We start from the raw sequence: 20,143 nt of genomic DNA on the forward strand, positions 1-20,143 counted from the left end.
GTCCAGGGGAAACAGCCTCTCCACTGGCTTGTGAGAACCTCCGTACAAGGCCATGTTTTCTCACCTGAGTCCCATCTGTCCCCTGCCCCACCCCAAGAACCTATCACACAGCAGGTGACTGCTCCCCTGCGTGGGACACTCTCCCTGCACTGTCCCTACCCCCAACCTGGCTAATTCACATTCACATTTCAGCAAAAATAGTACCTCCTCCAGAGAGCCTCCCCCTGCTGCCCACACCCGCCACTTCCCCAGTTCCCATCAAACCCTGCACCTCCCTTATTTCAGTGCTTTTCCCACTGCCTCGAGCTTGTCAGTTTACTGACCTGTCTGCCCCACTGGGCTAAGAGCTTCCCGAGGGTTTAACTCCTATCAACTACCCAAAGGTTAGCATAGAGCCTGACATCCACCAGGTGCTCGGTAAATGTTCCCCGAGTGAAGACAGGCGCCATTTAGTAAATCCCTACAATGTGCAGGTCCAGTGCTAACCAGGCACATGACATACTTTATACCTCATTGACCCTCTCACTACCTTATACGGTGGGTGTTTATCATTCCTCTTTCTTAGGAAAAGAAACCAAAACTGAAAAAATACTGATTCATGGACCAGGGAGTTTAACCTCTTTCTGTCCGACTCCAAAGCCTGTGCTCCTAACCACTAGACTAAATGGTCCCCCTTCCCTGCTTCTCAAGGGTCCTGGGAATCTATCCCAGGAAGAAGTGGGAATGCAGCTTGGGCCTAGCAGCCTGGGGCAAGCTCACACCCTGGCTCAGGCACAGCTATTTTCCTGCCCCGACACCTGTTTCCCATCCCAGGATGCTTTTCTTCCTGTGATGTTTTCACCCTGGTGAGCAGCCCCACGCCCCGCCCTTGGCCTGGCTCTCGTGCTGTGTCCAGAGACTCAGAAAGGAGCGTCAGGACCTCCTGGGCTGAACCCCCTCATTTCAGTGAGAAAACAGAGGTCCTGTCAAAGAGAGTCCCAAGATAGGTCTGCATAAAGCGATGGGGGTCTAGGGGTTTCAGGCTGGGAGGTGGGGCCCCCCAAGAATGCTCTGCTAGGTGGTGGAGACCTGCGTCCTTGTCCCCACCTCACTCACTTCTCACAAATTGGATCATTTGGACCAGATGCACCTTCACCTCAGACCAGTCCTGACTGGGAGTACACAGAGGTCACAGGTTCCCCGCCACCAATGCTTCCTACTTCCTGCCCAGGCTACCAAGGAGATTCTAGGCTGGCCAGGGGACCTGGACCCCAGATCTGCAGCTTCTCCGACTTTCAGTAAGGCTTCCTTCTTGCTGTCCCAATCTCCAGTAATAATCTGATGAGGCGAGGAAGCAAGATAGGGACTGACACTTACTGCACCTCTACCAAGGCAGACATTGCACTAGTGCTCTATGTCATCCTTGCAGCCACCCTGAGTGGTAGGTACTATTATCAACCCCATCCCACAGATGAGGAAACAGAGGCTTAGAATGATAAAACATGCACCCAAGGTCCAACAGCTCATAATGGCAGAGTCAGGATGAGCTTCCCGGGAAGTCCTGCTCCTGCTCTCTCCACCACAGCACCCTATTTGGTTAAATATCTTCAGTGGTCCTACTGACCACCAGACAAACTCCAAATGCCCTGCCTGATATTTGAGGCATCTGAGGCTCTGCACTTTCCAGCCTCACTGCCCATCACCTGTCCCATATCCCCTCAGGATGAGCATTACCAGGCCCAGGACGACATCTCTATTCCATCCTTTACTCTGGCTCTTCCTCTTGCCTAGAATGCCCTTCCTACTCTTCCTCACACTTTCAGAGCCTATCCCCTATCTCTGCCCCCTTTTATTCCCTTGCTTTTCAATGAAGCAGCCCTTGACCTTGTGCTCTAACCCCCTCAGAACCGAACATGCTTACGAGTGAGTGGCCCTAGTTGCAGGCTGTCTCTCGTATCGTGATGCAGCTTTCCTGGGTGGTAGCCTCCTTGGGAAAAATTTCAATCAGTTTTAAGGTTCCTGGCATCCCCTATGGTGTCCTGCATCCTGCACGTTTCATAACAATTCGCTGATGTGAACTGAAGGAATTGGGGGCTAGTGGCTCTTCCCTTTCTGCGCCATGGAGGCCCTCGACCACTAGGGGCGCCCGAGAGCACACCTCCCCACAGCGCTGGTATAGGGCTGGATCAAGAGGGAAAAGGGACTCAGGGAGGGTCTGAAGGGTGGTCTGAGACCAAGAGTTTGGTCTAAGCTTCTTCGCTTCCCCGCTCCCCAAACAGGGTAGGGTGGTGGAAAAGAGCCCAGGCCTGGGTATTGGAAAATTCCAATTTCAACTCCACCACCCAAGGCTGTGTGAGCTTAAGCAGGCTACTTCCTCTCTCTGGGCCTCTGTCTCCCAACTTCAAAATAGACCCTGGATGATAGCCAAAGCCTCTTCAAGCTCTAGGCCCTGTAGCTGCCAGGTGGTACATCCTCCAAGCTGGCTGGGCCAATTCCCACCCCTCTGGGCCCCAAGGCAGGACCACAAAGCCTCAGGTCTCCTGGTTCCAGGGCAGGAAAGAAGAGCAGACTGCCAAGCCAGGCTGCCCTTGGGATAGTGCGAGCCCATCCACACTCCCTCACTCCTGTCATTCTCCTCCAGCTTTATTTACTTCAACCAAATACTTCACCCACACACCTGACGTCACCTCCAAAGCACAGCTGGAGGAAGGGATCACATTTCCATAGATGCTGCCACTGCCGAGCCCTGGGCCCATGGCATAGCCACCAGGAGGTGAAATTTTCCCCACCTGTTAAAATAAAGCCACCAACTCAGCCCATCAGGCAGACAGCTGTGGGCCAATGTGCCCTTCAGCAGCCCAGTGGATCTGGCCTGAGGCACCTACTATGGTCATCTGGAAGCTGATCCTCCAGGGGGGACCCTTGTGGGGTGATCCCTACTGGCCTGGTACAGCATGTCTAAGAGCCCCTGCAGGGTGAAGGCAGCCTCAGGGGATCTATGAAATGAGGTGCCAAAGACCAGAGCTTAGAGTCAGGCCTGGGTTCAGATTCCACCTCTACCTCTCACAGTGAAACCTGGGCAAAGTCATTGGACCTCCTGGAGCCTTGGTTTCCCCATCTGCAAAATGGGAACACCTACCAAGGCATACAGTGTCCTGAGAATTCAGGGAGATTGTCCATGTAAGGAGCGGTGCCCAAGGAGATTTCAGAGCAGGGTGGCTATGTTTGCTCTCTCCTTTCAGGGATGCAGCAGTGACAACAGTCATCCCCGGGAACTTTACTGAAACCCTGCTGAATCTGAAGAACCTGCCCTTCGCAGACCTGCCTCCTCCCCCACTCATCTTCTGCTTGCCTTCCCCCATCCCGTTTCCCCCCCCCCCAGACTCACAATGTTGGGGCTGCAAGGGACCTCAGAGACCGTTTAGTTCCTTCATGCTGCAGAGCTGCCCAGAGAGGTCAAGAAACTGCCAAGGATACCAAGCAAAGAGCAGAGCCCAAGTCTGCTGAACCTCGGCCCAGTGCCCTCTCCAGGTGCCTGCACGGCCTGCCCATCACCAGGTGAGGCTGCCCAGCTCAGCAGAGCTGGAGCCCAGCCAGGCCTGTGCTGTGGGGACAAGGAAGCTGTCTAGGAACCTTCCCTGGAAATGTCAAGCACAGTCCCAGGTTATTCAGCAAGTGCTGGGCAACCTGAGAAAGCAGGGCCGCATGCTGCCAGGGCTCTGTGGGCAGGTTTCCATGGTGCTGAAGCAAATTCTCCCCACCCCACCCCCAGCACACTGTAGATGAGACCACAGGCAGCCCTTCCCCACCAGGCTCCAGTGCACCCCGGGCCCAACGTTCACCTTCATCAACATTCAAGGCCCTCCCACCTCTGGACAGCACACCCTCTGCTGCATGCCAGTGGACCTTCATCACCCCCACCCCAACCTGCAGTTCACTCTGCTGGAATGCCTTCCTGACAGGCTTCCTCCCCTCTCACCACCCAGCTCCAGCACTTCCCCACTGGAACATCTTCTGTGACCCCCTCCCCGTCAATACACACAGCTAGTTGTTTCTACCCAAGGGCCGGCAAGGTACATGGACATAACCTCTGGCAGAGAACCAACTGCACTACAACTACTCCCTTACATGTCCTCTCCCCACTAACCTGAGGCCCCACAGGGGAGGACAGGGGCTTTGCCTCTCTTTTCCATCCCTCGCACCCAAGAGGGGCTGCAATGTAGCAGATGCTCAGGAATGGTTTACCAGGTAAAGGAATGAAAGAATCGGCGCAGTCATGTGTGTCTCTTGCACAACCTGCTTTTAGGGAGTCAACATAGACAATGACTAAGAGCCTTAGAACCTGGGTTCGAATACCAGTTTTGCCATTTACCAGCAGTCTGACACCAGGCAAGTTACTTAACCTCTCTCGGCCTCAGGCTTCTCACTTGTAAATTAGGGGTAACAATAAAACCTACCTCAAGAGGGTTACTAAGAGGATAAAACAAGGCATATAAAGTGGCCTGTAGCCGTTGTCATCATCTCTGTGCTTATTTTCCTGATCTTGCCGCTCCTCTCCAGAGGTCTTTATCATCTGCCTATTGAGCTCTTACCCATCTTTCCAGGCCCAGTCAAAATGCTATCTTCTCCAGGAAGCATCATCTGAATACCCAGCCCAGCCCTCCTTCTTTCTCCCAGCTCCACACTCGTGCAGCAATCTTGACCTGCAGCACCAAGCACTGCCAAGATCTTTATGTGTTAGTCTTGCCTCCCCCACTAGACTGCACACTTGCTGAGGGCAGGGCCTGCTCTTCCTGTGTTTCCAAAGGCACCCAATCTGAAGTTTCACGCATAACAAAACCTACAGCACTTAGTTTACGAAGCGTTTACACACCTCTTATTTGATTCTCACTCTCTGAGGTAGGTACCGTCATCACCCCATTTTACAGATGAAGAAGTCAAGGCTCAGAGAGGTTAAACGCTTGCCCAAGATGCCTGTGTGCTCTCTCCTCTCCCATGTTGCCTCGCTTCCTCTAGCTGATGTAAGGGTGCCCACTTAGATCACCCCAGCAGGCTGGCAAAGTTGGCATTTCCATCTCAGCTCTGGTAACTCACCAGCTTGCTGGTCCAGCTCCATGTTTTTCTTTCTTTCTTTTTTTTAACTGATACGTTCCTCTTTTTTTTTTTTTTTTTTTTTTGGGCTGCATCAGGTCTTAGTTGTGGCACATGGGATCTTTGTTGCAGTGCGCAAGCTCCAGAATGCTTGGGCTCTTCGTTGTGGCGTGGGTTTCTCTCTAGTTTCAGCGCTCTGTAGTTGTGGCGCGCCAGCTCCAGAGCACGTGGGCTCTGTAGTTTGCGGCATGCAGGCTCTCTAGTTGAGGCGCGCAGGCTTAGTTGCCCCGCGGCATGTGGATTCTTAGTTCCCCGGCCAGGGATCGAACCCTTGTAACCTGCATTGGAAGGTGGATTCTTAACCACTGGACCAGCAAGGAAGTCCCTCCAGCTCCATGTTTTTCCTAGAAAACGCACATCTTAGGGAAGGGCCCCAACCCAGTTGCACTGGATTTGTTAAACCACAGCTTCTGGACATTCACTCACGGCCTGCTTCTCTATGGGAGGCTGCTGCATGGTTCTAGAAGCCCTGCCTGGTAAAGTCAGAGAAAAACCACTACCTACTGTCTCTGTGCTCTTATTGGGTAGAGGGAGGGAAATAAAAATTCACTTTCAAGGTCATTCTAGGACCACTGGCTTTCAGCCTTGGGCCAATCAGCAATGCTGGCTCTCTGGTCTGTGCCACACGACAACCAGCATTTGCCTTGGGCTCTCCCCACACATCACCTTATTCCTCACAGCCGCCAAGCTGTGGATGGTCGGAGCCTCCATTTAACCAGTGAGGAACCTGGGCCTGAATCCAGGCACTCTGAGCCCCAAGCTGTGCTTTGGGGCCCATCTGAGCTAGTTACCCATTGGAATCCCCTGGGGACTGTGTTAAAAATACCAAAGCAATTAAATCAACCCACCAGGAGTGAGGCTCCAGAATTGGTTTTCTAAAGCAGGTTCTGCAAGAAAGTCAAAATCATCTAGTGCCCAGTGTTTGGGGAACCAGCACTAAAGAGGGCCCTCTCATTGGACAGACTTGGTTTTTTTAAATAAATAAACTTATTTATTTATTTGTTTATTTATATTTGGCTGAGTTGGGTCTTTGTTGCTACGCACGGGCTTTCTCCAGTTGCAGTGAGTGGGGGCTACTCTTCATTGCGGTGCGCGGGCTTCTCATTGCGGTGGCTTCTCTTGTTGCGGAGCACGGGCTCTAGGCGTGCGGGCTTCAGTAGTTGTGGCACGTGGGCTCAGTAGTTGTGGCACATGGGCTCAGTAGTTGTGGCGCACGGGCTTAGCTGCTCCGCAGCACGTGGGATCTTCCCGGACCAGGGCTCGAACCTGTGTCCCCTGCATCGGCAGGTGGATTCTTAACCACTGTGCCACCAGGGAAGTCCCCAGACTTGGGTTGAACCCTGCTTCTGCCCCAGGCTAGCTGTGTGACCTCGGCAAGTCATTCACCTCTCTGATCCTTGGCCCCTCATCTGCGAAACGGGAATGTTAATATGGTAAGGGGTTCTGAGGAGGCACAAAAAAACCTAGGAGCCCCTGAGCAACCTCCCCTTTCTATAAAATGGCCACGACCATGGAACCTCCCTCCCTCATAGGGTCGTCATGTGGATAAAAGGAGTAAACGCATGCAGAGCACTCAGAGAAGAGCCTGCACATTTACTACAGCCTCAGTAAATGCTGGCTGCCATTCTTATCGTTACACCACTGCTGCCCCCACCACAGCTGGCCTGCAGGTAGCACTGTCCTGTTTACAAAATGCTTTCACCAACAGAGTCTCAGAGAGCTGGGGGTGGGCTAAAGCTGGTGCCTACCGGCTCATGAGAGCCTGCTGTTAAATTTGCAGGAATGTTGTAAGCCAGTTGTTAAACTGAGCTATGTACGAATATTATTTTAATATTAAAAATTAAATTATAGAAACATATTTAATTAAATTATATTTAAAATACTTAAAACTTATTACTTCCAGGACTTCCTTGGTGGCGCAGTGGATAAGACTCCACGCTCCCAATGCAGGGGGCCGGGGTTCGATCCCTGGTCAGGGAACTAGATCCCACATGCACGCCACAACTAAGGAGCCCGCCTGCCGCAACTAAGACCCCATGCAACCAAATAAATAAATACATTTTTAAAAACGTATTACTTCCTAATTTCTATTAGGAAGTATAAATTTCTATTTCTATTACATTTTATTTCTTTATTTCTATTATATTTTATTATTTTCTATGTTCTTGAGGTTATTTAATGCCTTTTATCTCTGAATGGGGGAAATACTTCACCATGGTATGTTACTGCACCCCTCTTCCTAGCTCTAGTCAGTGTCATCAAGTTGGTGCCTTGAAATTGGCCTCAGTGGGTGTATTTACACCACAGGAATCCACAGACACTACAAATCAGGACTTGATTTCTTGATCCTAGACTTAGGAAGTGCTGCAGAAAATCACTTAATAACAGAGATTAAACTTATAAGGGTGTCGTGTCTATAGCCGTTATTTTGTGCTAGCAGAGAAAATGGAAGAAATATTTTTTAATATTCAGAAACCATTATCCAATTCAGCAAAGAAGTCACTCATGTCATTGGCAAACAAGTAAAGCTCCAACACACGTCTTCATTGCTTCATTTTCACCTTACTTATTAACATAAACAAAAATATCAACGAACAGTCCTGTTGGAACTACACTCATTTGTCTATTGCATCCATAGGTTGGTATTGATACAAGACGTCAGCAAAAACCAAGGAAAGTGCTCTACAAGAATCAATTTATTTTTGTGAAATTTACAAAATAAAAGTCTTATATATTTTATTACTTGTAAATTACATTATAAACCTTTATATCAGTAGACTTTATAATAATTTAGTGTGTGTGTACATATGTTTATTGGAGATCCAGCTACTACCAGAACACCACTGCACAGAATCTGAGTAGACTAAGTTACTGTCTGTGCTTCCCAGATGAGGAAACTGAGGGTCAGAGAAGTTAATTAACTTATTCAAGGCCACATGACTAAGAAGTAGTGCAGCTAGGTTTTCACCCAGGTTTTTTCATGCCAAGATACCTTTCCACCACCCTTTACCACTTCCAGAATCAGGTTCTTTCACTCCTACTGAGATCAGCTGCATGGGGAGGGCTAATGGTAGAGATGTGAATGGAACCTAAAAGGTACTATTTGAACACATGATACTTCGGTGGAGGCCAGGCCTGGGCAGGGGCCCAGAGTGGATGGCCGTGGGCAGCTGGAAGTAGCAAAGAGACTCTGAGCACCTAATGGTGATGGCAAAGGTAGTAAGGACAAAAGAGGAGGAGGGCACGGCTTTTTTGTCTTTGTTTCCTCATCTGTAAAATAGGGATCATGATATTCACTCCAAGCCATATCAACCTCACACAGTGTCCTGCCACGTTGGGAATCTGCCCAGCCTGGTGGTAGGAAAGCACCACCTTATTCATTACCCCTTTGGGTGCTTCCATGCCCACCTCCCTTTCTGAATCCCTTTGGAGGAAAGAGAGGAATAGGGAGAAATGTGGCCTCATAGGGAGGCTAGTTAAAATTCACAGCCAGCACTTGGAAGGAGTCTTAGAGTTTACAGGGACCTTTCAGAAACACTGATCTCCCCCTGGCCCCTCACTCCATTCCTGGGTGAGGAAGTGAGGGGCAATATTATCTCCATTTTCAAGGCCAGGAAAGGTCAGAGCCATGACCTCCCCAACCCTACCTAGCAGAGGTGAGACTTAAATGCAGGCTTGACCCACAATCTTCTCCTCTTTCCACTTCCCATGTGGCCTCCTGCTGTATCTCATAAAAAGCAGCTTGTTGGTTTAATGCTCCCAATTCACACATTTACTGCTATATTTCAACTCTTTCAATTATGGCTCTCCATAGTTTAATTTTTGCCACATTTTGTTCCTTCCCTCAACCATTTAGGAGCTCTGTGTCCTCATTTCACTTCTCCTCGGGTCACCCTAGGGTGGCCCTGCAGTAGTTGATGAAGCAGCCAGGATGCATCCCTAGGGCTCTGGGCTCCCATGCTGATGCATGGAGCTGAGATGAAGAGCCCATGGGGCACATACTGAGGCTGGGGCATAAGCTAAGCTTTGGGTATGAGGAACCGGAAACAGGGTCCACCCTCAGAACTTGCCAAGAGGGTAAGGAAATCAGAAAGACTTGTATAAAAGCCTCAACAGCAAAGTAAATCACTACAGAGCCCATGTGGCCTGCTTGGGTTAGAATGTAGAGTGAAAAAAGCAGGAGAGGAAATTGTAGAAGTAGTAGAGTTATAACACCTTAACACACACACACACACACATGCACGCACGCACATGCACACACACATACACACACACACACCCTGTTCAGAAAAAGCTGGAGAAAATGTAACAAATGTTAATAATGATTATTTTGGAGTAGAGAGTCTGCAGGTAACTTCTTTGTATGTTTCTGTATTTTGTTACTTTTTATAATAGCATAAATGACCATTGACTTCATTTTTTAAGAAAAGTTTATGGGGTACCTTCGGTTCATCTCTTTCCCACAGTCTTATCATTACCTCCAACTGGCCTATTCTCTCCCATCCATTCTCTCTCCACTGCCAGGAGAATTTTCTTTCTAAATAAGAAATAGAATAATGTTTTTTTTTTACCAATTAAAGGTCTTCCACAAATTATTGTTAATTTTCTTAAGTGTGATAATGGTACTGTGGGTTGGTAGGAGACTGAACTTAATCTTGAGAGATGCTTATTGAAGTGTTTAGAGTGAAGTGTCAAGATAGCTACAATTTTCTTTCCAATTATACCATAATTTTAATAAATTACATACATTTTAATACTTTTAAATTTTTATTAGATATTATTTATTTTTTTTAGATATTATTTTTAATTTTAAAAATCACACATATGCACGTGTGTGTGTGTGTATATATATAAAATGCTTTTTATATAAATGTAATTTTTTTTTCTTTTTTAAAGAGAGAAAGAGGTAAAGCAAATGTGGCCAAATGTTGAATGCAGGAGGAGGGCATAATGGTGTTCATTGTATGGTTCTTCTAATTTCTTCAGACATTTTGAAATGTTTTCATAATAAAAAATGTTGAGGGGTAAAAGTCTTCTATGGCTTTGACTGCCTATACAAACTTCTGCCCTAAACTTTTTTTTTTTTTTTTTTTTTTTTGCTGTACGCGGGCCTCTCACTATTGTGGCCTCTCCCGTTGCGGAGCACAGGCTCCGGACGCGCAGGCTCAGCGGCCATGGCTCACAGGCCCAGCCGCTCCGCGGCATGTGGGATCTTCCTGGACCGGGGCACGAACCCGCGTCCCCTGCATCGGCAGGCGGACTCTCAACCACTGCGCCAACAGGGAAGCCCTGCCCTAAACTTTTACAATCTCACCCGAACCTATCTTGACAGTCAAAACTGCCAAGTCTCACCTCTATTTCATGTTCCAAGGTTTTAGTATGGAAATCATCTCATTCTTGTAAGATCTACTTTCAAATGCACGCACATTTTATAGCAATTAATAGAATACAAATTAATTTTTTAACTATGAGGAATAACGTATTAGAAAGAAAAACTCAGTAACCGGATGAGAAATTAACTGTGCAAAGGATAAATTTATGGCACAGTATAAACCTTCGGATTAACTATGTGTAAAAGGCATGACGCAAGCAAGTAAGAAATCCATACTGTTAGAACCTGGTGAAATAAAAGCTGGTGATACTCAGCTGTGCTTAGTGTCTCCTCACTGGCTAAGTTCAAGTACCAGCCCTATCACTTAGTACCTGTGTGGTCTTGGACAAGTAACTTAACCTCTCTGAATCTCAATTGCTTTATGTGTAAAAAAGTGACAATACCTTGTACCTCAGTGGTAAACACATCATCTACCTGCACCCCCTCTACCTACCCACACCAGCGGGCCTGTCTGTGGTGAATTTACACCACACACTGGGATGGTATTCATGCTGCTGAGGCAGAGAGGTTACCCTTCGGAAGTGAGTGTTTCTTAGTGAGTGTCATGGGTAGATTTTATTTTAGATGGCCTCGGCACCAGTCTCACTGCAGCCATCTCCCCGTAGGTGGCGGACCCTTGGAAGGCAGATACCATATCTTATTGATGCTTGTCACTCTACCCCTTGGTGTACAATAGTCCCTCAATAAATGACACATCACTGAATTGAAATCTGCCTGCCACCTCTTTTGCATTTTCCAGATGATATCCATGCATGCATTTGTCTTACTAAACCATTCTTTCCTTCATTCACTCATTCATTCAACGATGAGTAACTCATATGTCAGGCACTGCGCTAGAGACAAGAGAAGAAAGTGATGCCCAGAGAGAACTGAGAATTCGGTGATAAATGCTGTCAATGGAAGTCTATACAAGGGGCAAGATAAGCAGGGAAGCAGGTTGGTTCTCAGTTATGCTTTGGCAGGCGTGGGAAAGGCTTGCTTACCCGAGGAAATAGCATTTCTGCTGGGCCTGGAGGATGAGCAGGAAGTCCATAGGCAGAGAAAAGGAAGACGAGCAGCTTCCTGGATTTGAACAGCATGAACAGAGAAGAGGGGCCAGGACATGTATCTGTCATCCTGGTGCCTGGGGCTAGTGTTTTCAAGTGGGGAAAGGTAGATGAGGCCAGAATCAGGGCTCAGGCAGTTTAAGAAAGACCTTAATGTTTAAGAAACATTTTTAAAATGTTTAAACATTTTAACATTTAAAACAGTTTAAGAAACCCCATGCTGAGAAGGGGTTCTTTTATCCTATGGGTGACAAGGGTCTGCCACAGATTTCTGGGCAACAGCATGCCATGATCTGTTTTAACCAAGGCTGTTTATTGTACATTAATTTTTCCATTCACTTGCTCTCTGCCACAAGGTTGGGAGTGTGTCATAAGCAGGGATAGAGCCTTACCATTCCAGCACAATGGCTGACACAGGAGGAGAGGTCATTCCTGTTCCAAAGGCAGGCCAGAGAGCTGATCCTCCGCCATCACCTGCTCCTTCCGGCTGGAAGGTGAGCGTGGAGAACAGGTCATGAGCAGGGGCGTGGAGATAACAATGGTGGCTGTGCTCATGGGGCAGCCAAGCGAGCCTGACTCACTTGGCAAGGAGTAACAGAATACAAGAGGAGGGGAAAGCAGAGGTCCCTCGTGGAGAAGGAGAATCAGGAAGAGAAATGTATTCATATAAAATGAATTTCATACGGTGGGAAACAACATGGAACCAAGAAGTCCCCTCTAAGCTACCAGCTGGACCTTCTGCATGATCCCTCCAGCTGGCAGGAAGTTCCAGCCAAGGGGAACACAGACCCACATGCTGGCTCCAGGAAGTGTCTAGTCAATCACGAGGTGATCCCACTGAGTTCCAGCTACTCATCACTTCTGAAGTTGCCCAGCTGGGCCTGGGCCAAGGGACCCACGGGTAGGGGAGTCAGCAGGCTTCTTGTCCATACCCCTCTAAGGATACAAGGCAGGGTAGGGGTCAGCAGTATCCTCAACCTACCTGCATCCAGGGGAAACCCAGACTGTCTCCAGGTTGTGGAAAACGTCCAGATTGAGCCCAGGAGCCAGACAAGATCGCCCACCAGTAGCCCCACCTAACAACCAATCTCAGCTCTCTGCTGGGCCATTTAGAATTGCACTAGCAGGCTTCGTTTTCCTAGTCTATGTAACAGGAGGTGTGTTTTCTTTTCCTCTGTTCTGGGAAGCTGCTGTTACAGAGGACCTATCTGGTACCCAGAACTTGATGCTGCTTCTCTCTCAGTTTTACAACTCTGACAGGTAAGCATTATCATTTGTGTTAAAGCTGAAAAACCGAGGTTCAGTTGTTTCCTGGTACACGGTAGAGTGAGGGTGAAGCCCTGACCGGGCTACAACTCCCCCCACTTCAGCAAGCTGCCATAGAAGCCAACCGTACAGTATGGACATGCTCTAGTCATCGGGGCCTGTGGACTCCACACGCCTGCCTCTACCAGCCCCATGAGAGAAAAGACAAAGGAGGCCATTCGGAGGCCAGCCTCCTGGAGCCAGCGAAGACAGAGAAAATAAGTCAACTACCCATAGCATTATCAGGAAGGAGACACACGTGCGATCCAGGTAGCCCGTTTCCTGCTTGGTGTGTGAATACCCTGAGGTCCAAAGCCCTGCCCAGGCCACACACTCCTCAGTGACCCTGACTTTTACCCCGTGACACCTGTGCGAGACTCTGCAAGATGTCTTCTATAGGAGGAATTCAAAATACTGCGACAATCTGGCCTAAGGAGGGGAGACTCACAGCAGGTCACCCCACGGGGCACAGTAAGAGCTGGGGTGGGATCCCTGTACGGGACGTGAGCCCACACCCTGATGTAGCCTCTGAGACCACAAGACACCATACCGTCTCTGGGCCAGCCCTGCCAGCCAGAGCTTGGGTGTCATCCTGGACTCTGCCTTCCCCCTCATGTCCCACATCTAGTTAGGTACCTAATCAATCCTCAGAGCAACCTCTATAAAAGGTCTTGACTCTATCCCCTCCTCAAATTAGTTTGGCACTTGCCACATCCCACCCAGATTACTGTCCCCATTCTATCCGTGCTCCCAGCTGGAGGGCCCTTTCTGAAACACACATCTGCTCGCCTCACCTCCCTGCTCATCTGGCCCATGTCTCTCAGTGTAAAGTTCAACCACCCTGGCTTAGCTCCCATGGCCTGTGTCTGCCTCCTGCTCTCCTCCTGGCTTCTCCATTCAGCACATTCACCCTTCGCCTGTACTATCCTGAATGCATTGTGTTATTTCAGGACCATGTACCTGCTGGCCTCACTTCCTTAGAAGGCCCGTCCCCTCTGATAACTCCTGGCAGTCCTTCAAAACTCAATTCAAATACCACCTCTTCCAGGAAGCCCCTCTCGGATACTCCAGTCTGACTTAGATGGCTTCTCATTTAGACTCCCAGCCCCCCAGTACTTCCCTCTATCACAGCACTTAGAGTTGTTGGTCTCTCTTTTATGATTCCTGCACAAGTTCCTGGAAAAGAGGAACTAAGTTCAAACTCAGTTGATTTTGTACCTGTAGCAACACCCAGGCACCCAGCACAATGCTTGAAACACAAAAGTAATTTCTGGATAGAAAAATCAGTGGGTCGGACTTCCCTGGTGGTGCAGTGGTCAGGAATCCACCTGCCAATGCAGGGAACACGGGTTTGATCCCTGTTCTAGGAAGATCCCACATGCTGCAGAGCAACTAAGCCCATGCACCACAACTACTGAGCCTGCACGCCACAACTACTGAAGCCTGTGTGCCTACAGCTCGTGCTCCGCCACAAGAAAAGACACTGCAATGAGAAGCCCGTGCACCACAACGAAGAGTAGCCCCCGCTCACCGCAACGAAGAGTAGCCCCCGCTCACTGCAACTACAGAAAGCCCGCAAGCAGCAACAAAGACCCAATGCAGCCAAAAAAAGAGAAAAAAAAAAATCAGTGGGTCTCCTCCCCAATAAATGGGTCCCTCTGATTACAGGTTGGGGGATCTTTATGCTTCCGGTGACTGTAAAGGCTCATCAGCCTATGCAACTGAGCTCAGCTACTGTGGGAACTGATCCTTCTACTCTGACTACACTCTTGCTTTGTGAAGTCCTGTGTGGTCACAGTGAACTTTCTCGACCCTGAATACCAGTTACCACAAATGATCAGTGGCCCCTGGAATCAGTTTTATGGCCACAGTAAGGGGCAGAGTGGGGGAGTACAGCCAGTGGTCACTGGGCTCTAAGATTTATAACCTCTGGTCAAAGGATGCTGGACACTGTGCTGGGTCCAGAGAGCCAGGCAACCTCAGCAGTATTCATCTGAATGCGTCTAGCTCTGCCCGCTCAGGAGTTAGCTCTTGGTTACTGAAAAGTTCAGTCTTGTGAAATGGGTTTGGTTTCAAGTTTCCTGTCATTGGCTTACTTATTTAAAAACTACACCCTATGTATTTCCTGAAAGAGATAAGGTGCCAGTGGTCTGATTCAGAAGCTTCTTGCCATCAGTCCCTATGTGAAAAAAACCTTATCTGAGAAATGAAACTCAGGAGGGGGACACTCCTGTGGCATCATTTCTTTCCCAGGAGCTCAGAGTTTTCAACTGTAAGATGAGGGAGGAAGGCCTAGTGGGCGCTGACCCCTCCTGGCAATGACATTGGGAGAGACTGGGCCCATTCTTCCTAACCTGATTCTTTTCCCTTTCCCCCCCACCCCACTGACCTTGAGATCAAAGTGAGCAATTTTCTTGGCATGAAGGTAGTTCACCCCTTCCAGGATCTGCTTAATGAAGCTGGTGGCCTCCTCCTCACTCAGGGACTCCTTCTGGGCCAGGAAGTCGAAGAGCTCTCCTCCGGACACTCTGCAAGACACCAGTAAGGAGGGCCCAGGCCCAGTCAGTCCTGTGTGTCCTGAGCCCAAGCCCATGGGTGTAACCCCTGACCCTGTCTCCAGGCACCGTGCTTAGCAGAATCCCCTCACTCATCTCTGGGGCTCTATCCAGCCAGCCCAGGGACTGACTTTCCTTCTATTTCTACTTGCTATGTTCCTCCCTTTGGATCACAAGGGCAGGAACCACCCTTAGGGTGTCACCAGAAGGGTCTCTGCTCACACTCTAGGCCCAGGTCCCTTGTTATCCTAGGTGCTACCCCTCCCCACCATATGACTCAAGTGACAGAGGACAGAAACAAGTGCTGTGGGATGACAAAGAGGAACATATGCTGGGACAGAAACTGGAGACTTAGGTTCCAGTCCAGTCCTGCTACTGGCTTTGGACAACTCACTCCCCTGCCCCCTCCAGTCAGGCCTCAGTTTTCTCACCTGCAAAATGAGCAGACTGATCAAGATGGTTCCCAAAGCCCCTTTCTTTCATCTTGTAAAAGATGACCTCTTCAAAGACATGTCCCTAATTTAAACATCAAGACCCATTAATTACATTCATCTCTAAAAACTCTAAAATACTGCTTTTGTCCTCACATTCCATGCTCCTGCACCCTATGTTTGATGTGGCAGGAATAGAGAGACCCATGGAGCAAAAAGACTAGTTTACAGTTTTATCTGAATTGGGGATTTATGGTTGCCAGATAAAATAGGAGATTTTTATTTGCTAAATCTGGCAGTCCTACTGGGCTTGTTTGGCCTCTGACAGATGCTGGAGTGTCCAGCCAACACGTGCTTCTCTGGAGCTGCAACATAGCCAAGGGTCACCCCAGGAAAAGATCTCAGGAAGGGATCTGGGCCAGAGAGTCCAGGAACTCAGGATCACCTGGAAAACCTGTTTAAAATGCAGATTTCCGGGTCCCACCACTGACCCTACCAAATTAGATTCTCTAGCAGCAAGGCCTCAGAACCTGTATTTTTATAATAACAGCAACATAGTAATGGTAATTAATATTCACTGAATACTTACTCTGTGCATAATGTATACTTTTTGTACATTATCTCATTTAATCATCACAATACCCTATGAGCTAAAGTACAATACTATTAGTTTCCTATTTCACAGTTGAAGAGACAGAGGCTCAGAGAGGTTAAGTCACTTGCCCAAGGTCAAACAGCCTGTAAGTGGTAGAATCAGGATTCAAACCCAGGCAGAATGACGCCCAACCACTATATCACAGAGCGTCCTCAAATGATTTTCATATGGCCAGAATGGCTTCTGTCCCAGTTTTGGGACTCATTTACTCCCTGCCACCTAGTCCATCCTAAATAAAGAGCCTCAAAATCTTTTTTCCTTTCTTTAAAAGTGTCCAGAAGCATACATAGACCCACTCATCAATCTTAGCATCATGAAAAACAGAACAACTGAACACAATGTCATACAATAGGAAGTATACAGCAACACCTACAAAGTACTGCAACTTAAAAAACGGAACCTAAACCTGCTTAAGCCTCTTGTTCAGTGCTATTGACAGAACTCTGCAGTGATGGAAATATTCTCTCTATATGCTGTCCAGTATAGCAGCCACTAGTCACATATGGCTAGTGAGGATTTGAAATACGGCCAATGCAACTGAGGAACTGACTTTTAAATTTTAATTCATTTTACTTCAAAAACTGAAGTGGTGTAAAATATTTTCCTTTAAATACAACTTTATTTTTTTGGCAGGATTGCACTCTAACCATTGCATTGCAAATGAACTGAAATGTGCTGTAAGTGTAAGATACACACTGGGTTTTGAAGACATAGGATGAGAAAAAGAATGTAAACTATCTCATTAATAAGTTTTACAGTGATTACATGTTCAAAGGATAATATTTTGTATATACTGAGTTAAATAAAAAATATTATTAAAACTAATTTCCGGGGCTTCCCTGGTGGCGCAGTGGTTGAGAGTCCGCCTGCCGATGCAGAGGACATGGGTTCGTGCCCCGGTCCGGGAAGATCCCACATGCCGCAAAGCGGCTGGGCCATGGTCGCTGAGCCATGGTCAGAGTGAGCCTGTGCGTCCAGAGCCTGTGCTCCGCAACGGGAGAGGCCACAACAGTGAGAGGCCCGCGTAACGCAAAAACAACAACAACAACAACAACAAAAAACCCTAATTTATCTAGGCCTTTTTACTTCTTATTCAATATGGCTGCTGGAAAATCTGGCATTTCCACTGCATATGTGGTTTGCACTATATTTCTACTGAACATCACCAATAGGAAGGGTATCTTGTTTAGGTCTAACTATAGGTTTCAGGAAATACAGGACATAGAGGAACAAGTTAAACAACACCATGAGGAAGGGATAAGACGAAACCAGATTGTGAGACAATCAACAGGACAAATGACCTAATTCTCCCAACCAATCAATGGCATCAAAAAAGGGAGGGAGGGCTTCCCTGGTGGCACAGTGGTTAAGAATCTGCCTGCCAATGCAGGGGACATGGGTTCGATCCCTGGTCTGGGAAGATCTCACATGCCACGGAGCAACTAAGCCCGTGCACCACAACTACTGAGCCTGCACTCTAGAGCCCGCAAGCTACACTACTGAAAACCGCAAGCCTAGAGCCCGTGCTCCGCAATAAGAAGCCTGTGCACTGCAACGAAGAGTAGCTCCCGCTCACCACAACTAGTGAAAGCCCGCGCGCAGCAACAAAGACACAACGCAGCCAAAAATAAATAAATAGATAGATAAATAAATAAATAAATAAATAATTTTAAAAGGGAGGGGAGGAGAACTGCCATAGAATAAGAGACATGGGAAACAAAAGAACCAGACACAGCATGTGGACTTCCCTCATTTGGATGCTAATTCAAATAAAACAACCGTAAAAAGGTATCTTTGGGTCCATCAGGAATATCACTACCGACTGGAGTGTAGACAGCCTCAGTGGTCTGGGGCGTGGCTGGCTGGATCATTCTGTCAGGTGTGATAAATCCATGGTGGCTGCATTTTAAAAACTGCAGTCAATGAGAGATGCATACTAAAGTGTTTGTATGTAAAATGACATGATGTCTGAGGCTTGCTTTAAAGTACTGCAGCAAACAAACAGTTGGAGTCGGGGGAAGTAGGATTTGATGTAAAACAAGACTGGCAAAATGGTGATAATGTGAGGCTGGGGGATGTGCCTAGGAGGGTTCTTACATCCTTCTCTCTACTTCTGTATACGTTTGAAATCCTCCATAATAAGAGGCTAACAGTAAACTTCTAGGGAAGCAAACTCCTCGCTCTCCCTCAGTGACCCCTGCACAGAAACCATCATCACTTGGAAGTTCTTCCGTAACAGATGAGGAAACCAAGCCCACAGGAGGGGAAGTGGTCATGCAAGGTCTCCTAGCAAGAGAGCGCATGGTCAAGACCATGTCCAAGTCCCAGACCCCAGTCCAGTACCATGCACCATATCATTGTTGGGGGTGGTAGTGCTGGAAGAGGGCTTGGTTTAGAGTTTATTTAGAGTTCGCCACCTGTGTGATGTTACTTCCCCAAGCATTCTCTCACTTGAGACTCACATCTGCCCTGAGGGGTAGATGGAACTTCTGTCCTGGTTTCCCAAACAAGGAAACTGGGGCCCCAAGAGAGCAGTGACTTGCCCAAGGTGACACAGCTAGTAAGTGGCAGAACCAGGATTTAGATCCAGATCTTCTCAATCCCGGTGCACCACGTGTTCCTCTCACCACACTCTACCCATATGATAAGGCTCGAGTTGCTGATGCAAAAAAGAAAACCCAAAGCCACCCCAAACCCTAGGCTGTCATCTGCCATCCCTGTCCAACTGCATCCGTGCCCTAACACACTGGGCTGCCACTGTCTGGCTGGCTCTCTCCCCAGCTAGATTACCTTTGCTTCCACAGCACCTTGTGCAAGACATTCAAGAGAAGGTGGGCGAATTAAAAAAAAAAAAAAGGAAAGAAGTAAGACATTTAAAATATCAACAAGGCACAGAATATTCTGTATCATACAGAAGTGAAGTCTTGGCATTTTCAAGAGACCTGTCGAGAGCCTTCTGTAAATTTTCAAATCCACAGTGTCCCTCAGGAACACAAGGACCTAGCCCAGTCCTTGTTTTTATACTTCCAGCCTTGCTGGGTGGTGCAAGGCTGTGACCTCGGGCATATCCTGCCCTTCCTACCTTAAACAGAACACTGAGTAAATGTAAAAGAACTTCATGATAATGTGGATGTGTTCTGTCACCCAAAATTACTGATGTAAAAGCCCAGGTAGGGTGAGGACTTTGGGGGACAGTAATCAGCTGTTCTGTTTGAAGGTGTGATCTGGGCAGCAGACAGAGTGAGACATGATCTCCTTTGGACGAAGAGGGGAACAGCCATGGTGACCCTTAGAATTGTCCCCAGAGACTTGGAAAGGTGGGATGAGCCTGCCGGGTATCTGTCCCAGTCCTGGACACCCAGGCCAGGGACACTCACATCAATCCTCAGGCACCTGTTCTCAAGGCCATCAAGGAGCCTGGGTTTTGTTTCTACCCCCAAACCTAGTTTCTCCCAAGGGCTTCTCAGCCCCAAGATCTCTGCCATGGAGTCATCCCCACTCTACCCAAGCTTCTCTCCTCTCACACCCCTAAACAATTTGACTTAAAGAGGAAAAGCAAAACCTAAGAGCCAGCCTCTGCTCTCCTCCAGTGTCCCCAAGACCAGTCGCCTTCCTGCTAATCTGACCCT

General features: G+C 48.1%; 1 protein-coding gene across 10 annotated transcripts in view; it reads right to left on the reverse strand.

The window, feature by feature from the left end:
* Window positions 1-20,143, reverse strand: part of DAPK2 (death associated protein kinase 2) — a 119,692-nt gene that overhangs the window by 29,273 nt on the left and 70,276 nt on the right. For 6 of the 10 annotated variants that reach the window (XR_010946136.1, XM_067749889.1, XM_067749895.1 and 3 more), the window contains exons 4-6: window positions 15,263-15,401; window positions 11,961-12,055; window positions 11,506-11,584 (exon numbers count right to left, since the gene is read on the reverse strand). Coding sequence is in view for 9 of the 10 variants with exons in the window: in XM_067749889.1 (XP_067605990.1) it covers window positions 11,506-11,584; window positions 11,961-12,055; window positions 15,263-15,401 (313 nt within the window). In the remaining variant the exon portion in view is untranslated. Of the gene's footprint in view, window positions 1-5,073; window positions 5,409-6,174; window positions 6,464-11,505; window positions 11,652-11,960; window positions 12,056-15,262; window positions 15,402-20,143 lie in introns of those variants that run through there. The other 4 variants (XM_067749911.1, XM_067749870.1, XM_067749901.1 and 1 more) reach the window with 3 other exon arrangements.

The sequence above is a fragment of the Pseudorca crassidens genome, chromosome 1, assembly GCF_039906515.1.
Source record: "Pseudorca crassidens isolate mPseCra1 chromosome 1, mPseCra1.hap1, whole genome shotgun sequence".
In the NCBI taxonomy this organism is placed as follows: Eukaryota; Metazoa; Chordata; class Mammalia; order Artiodactyla; family Delphinidae; genus Pseudorca; species Pseudorca crassidens.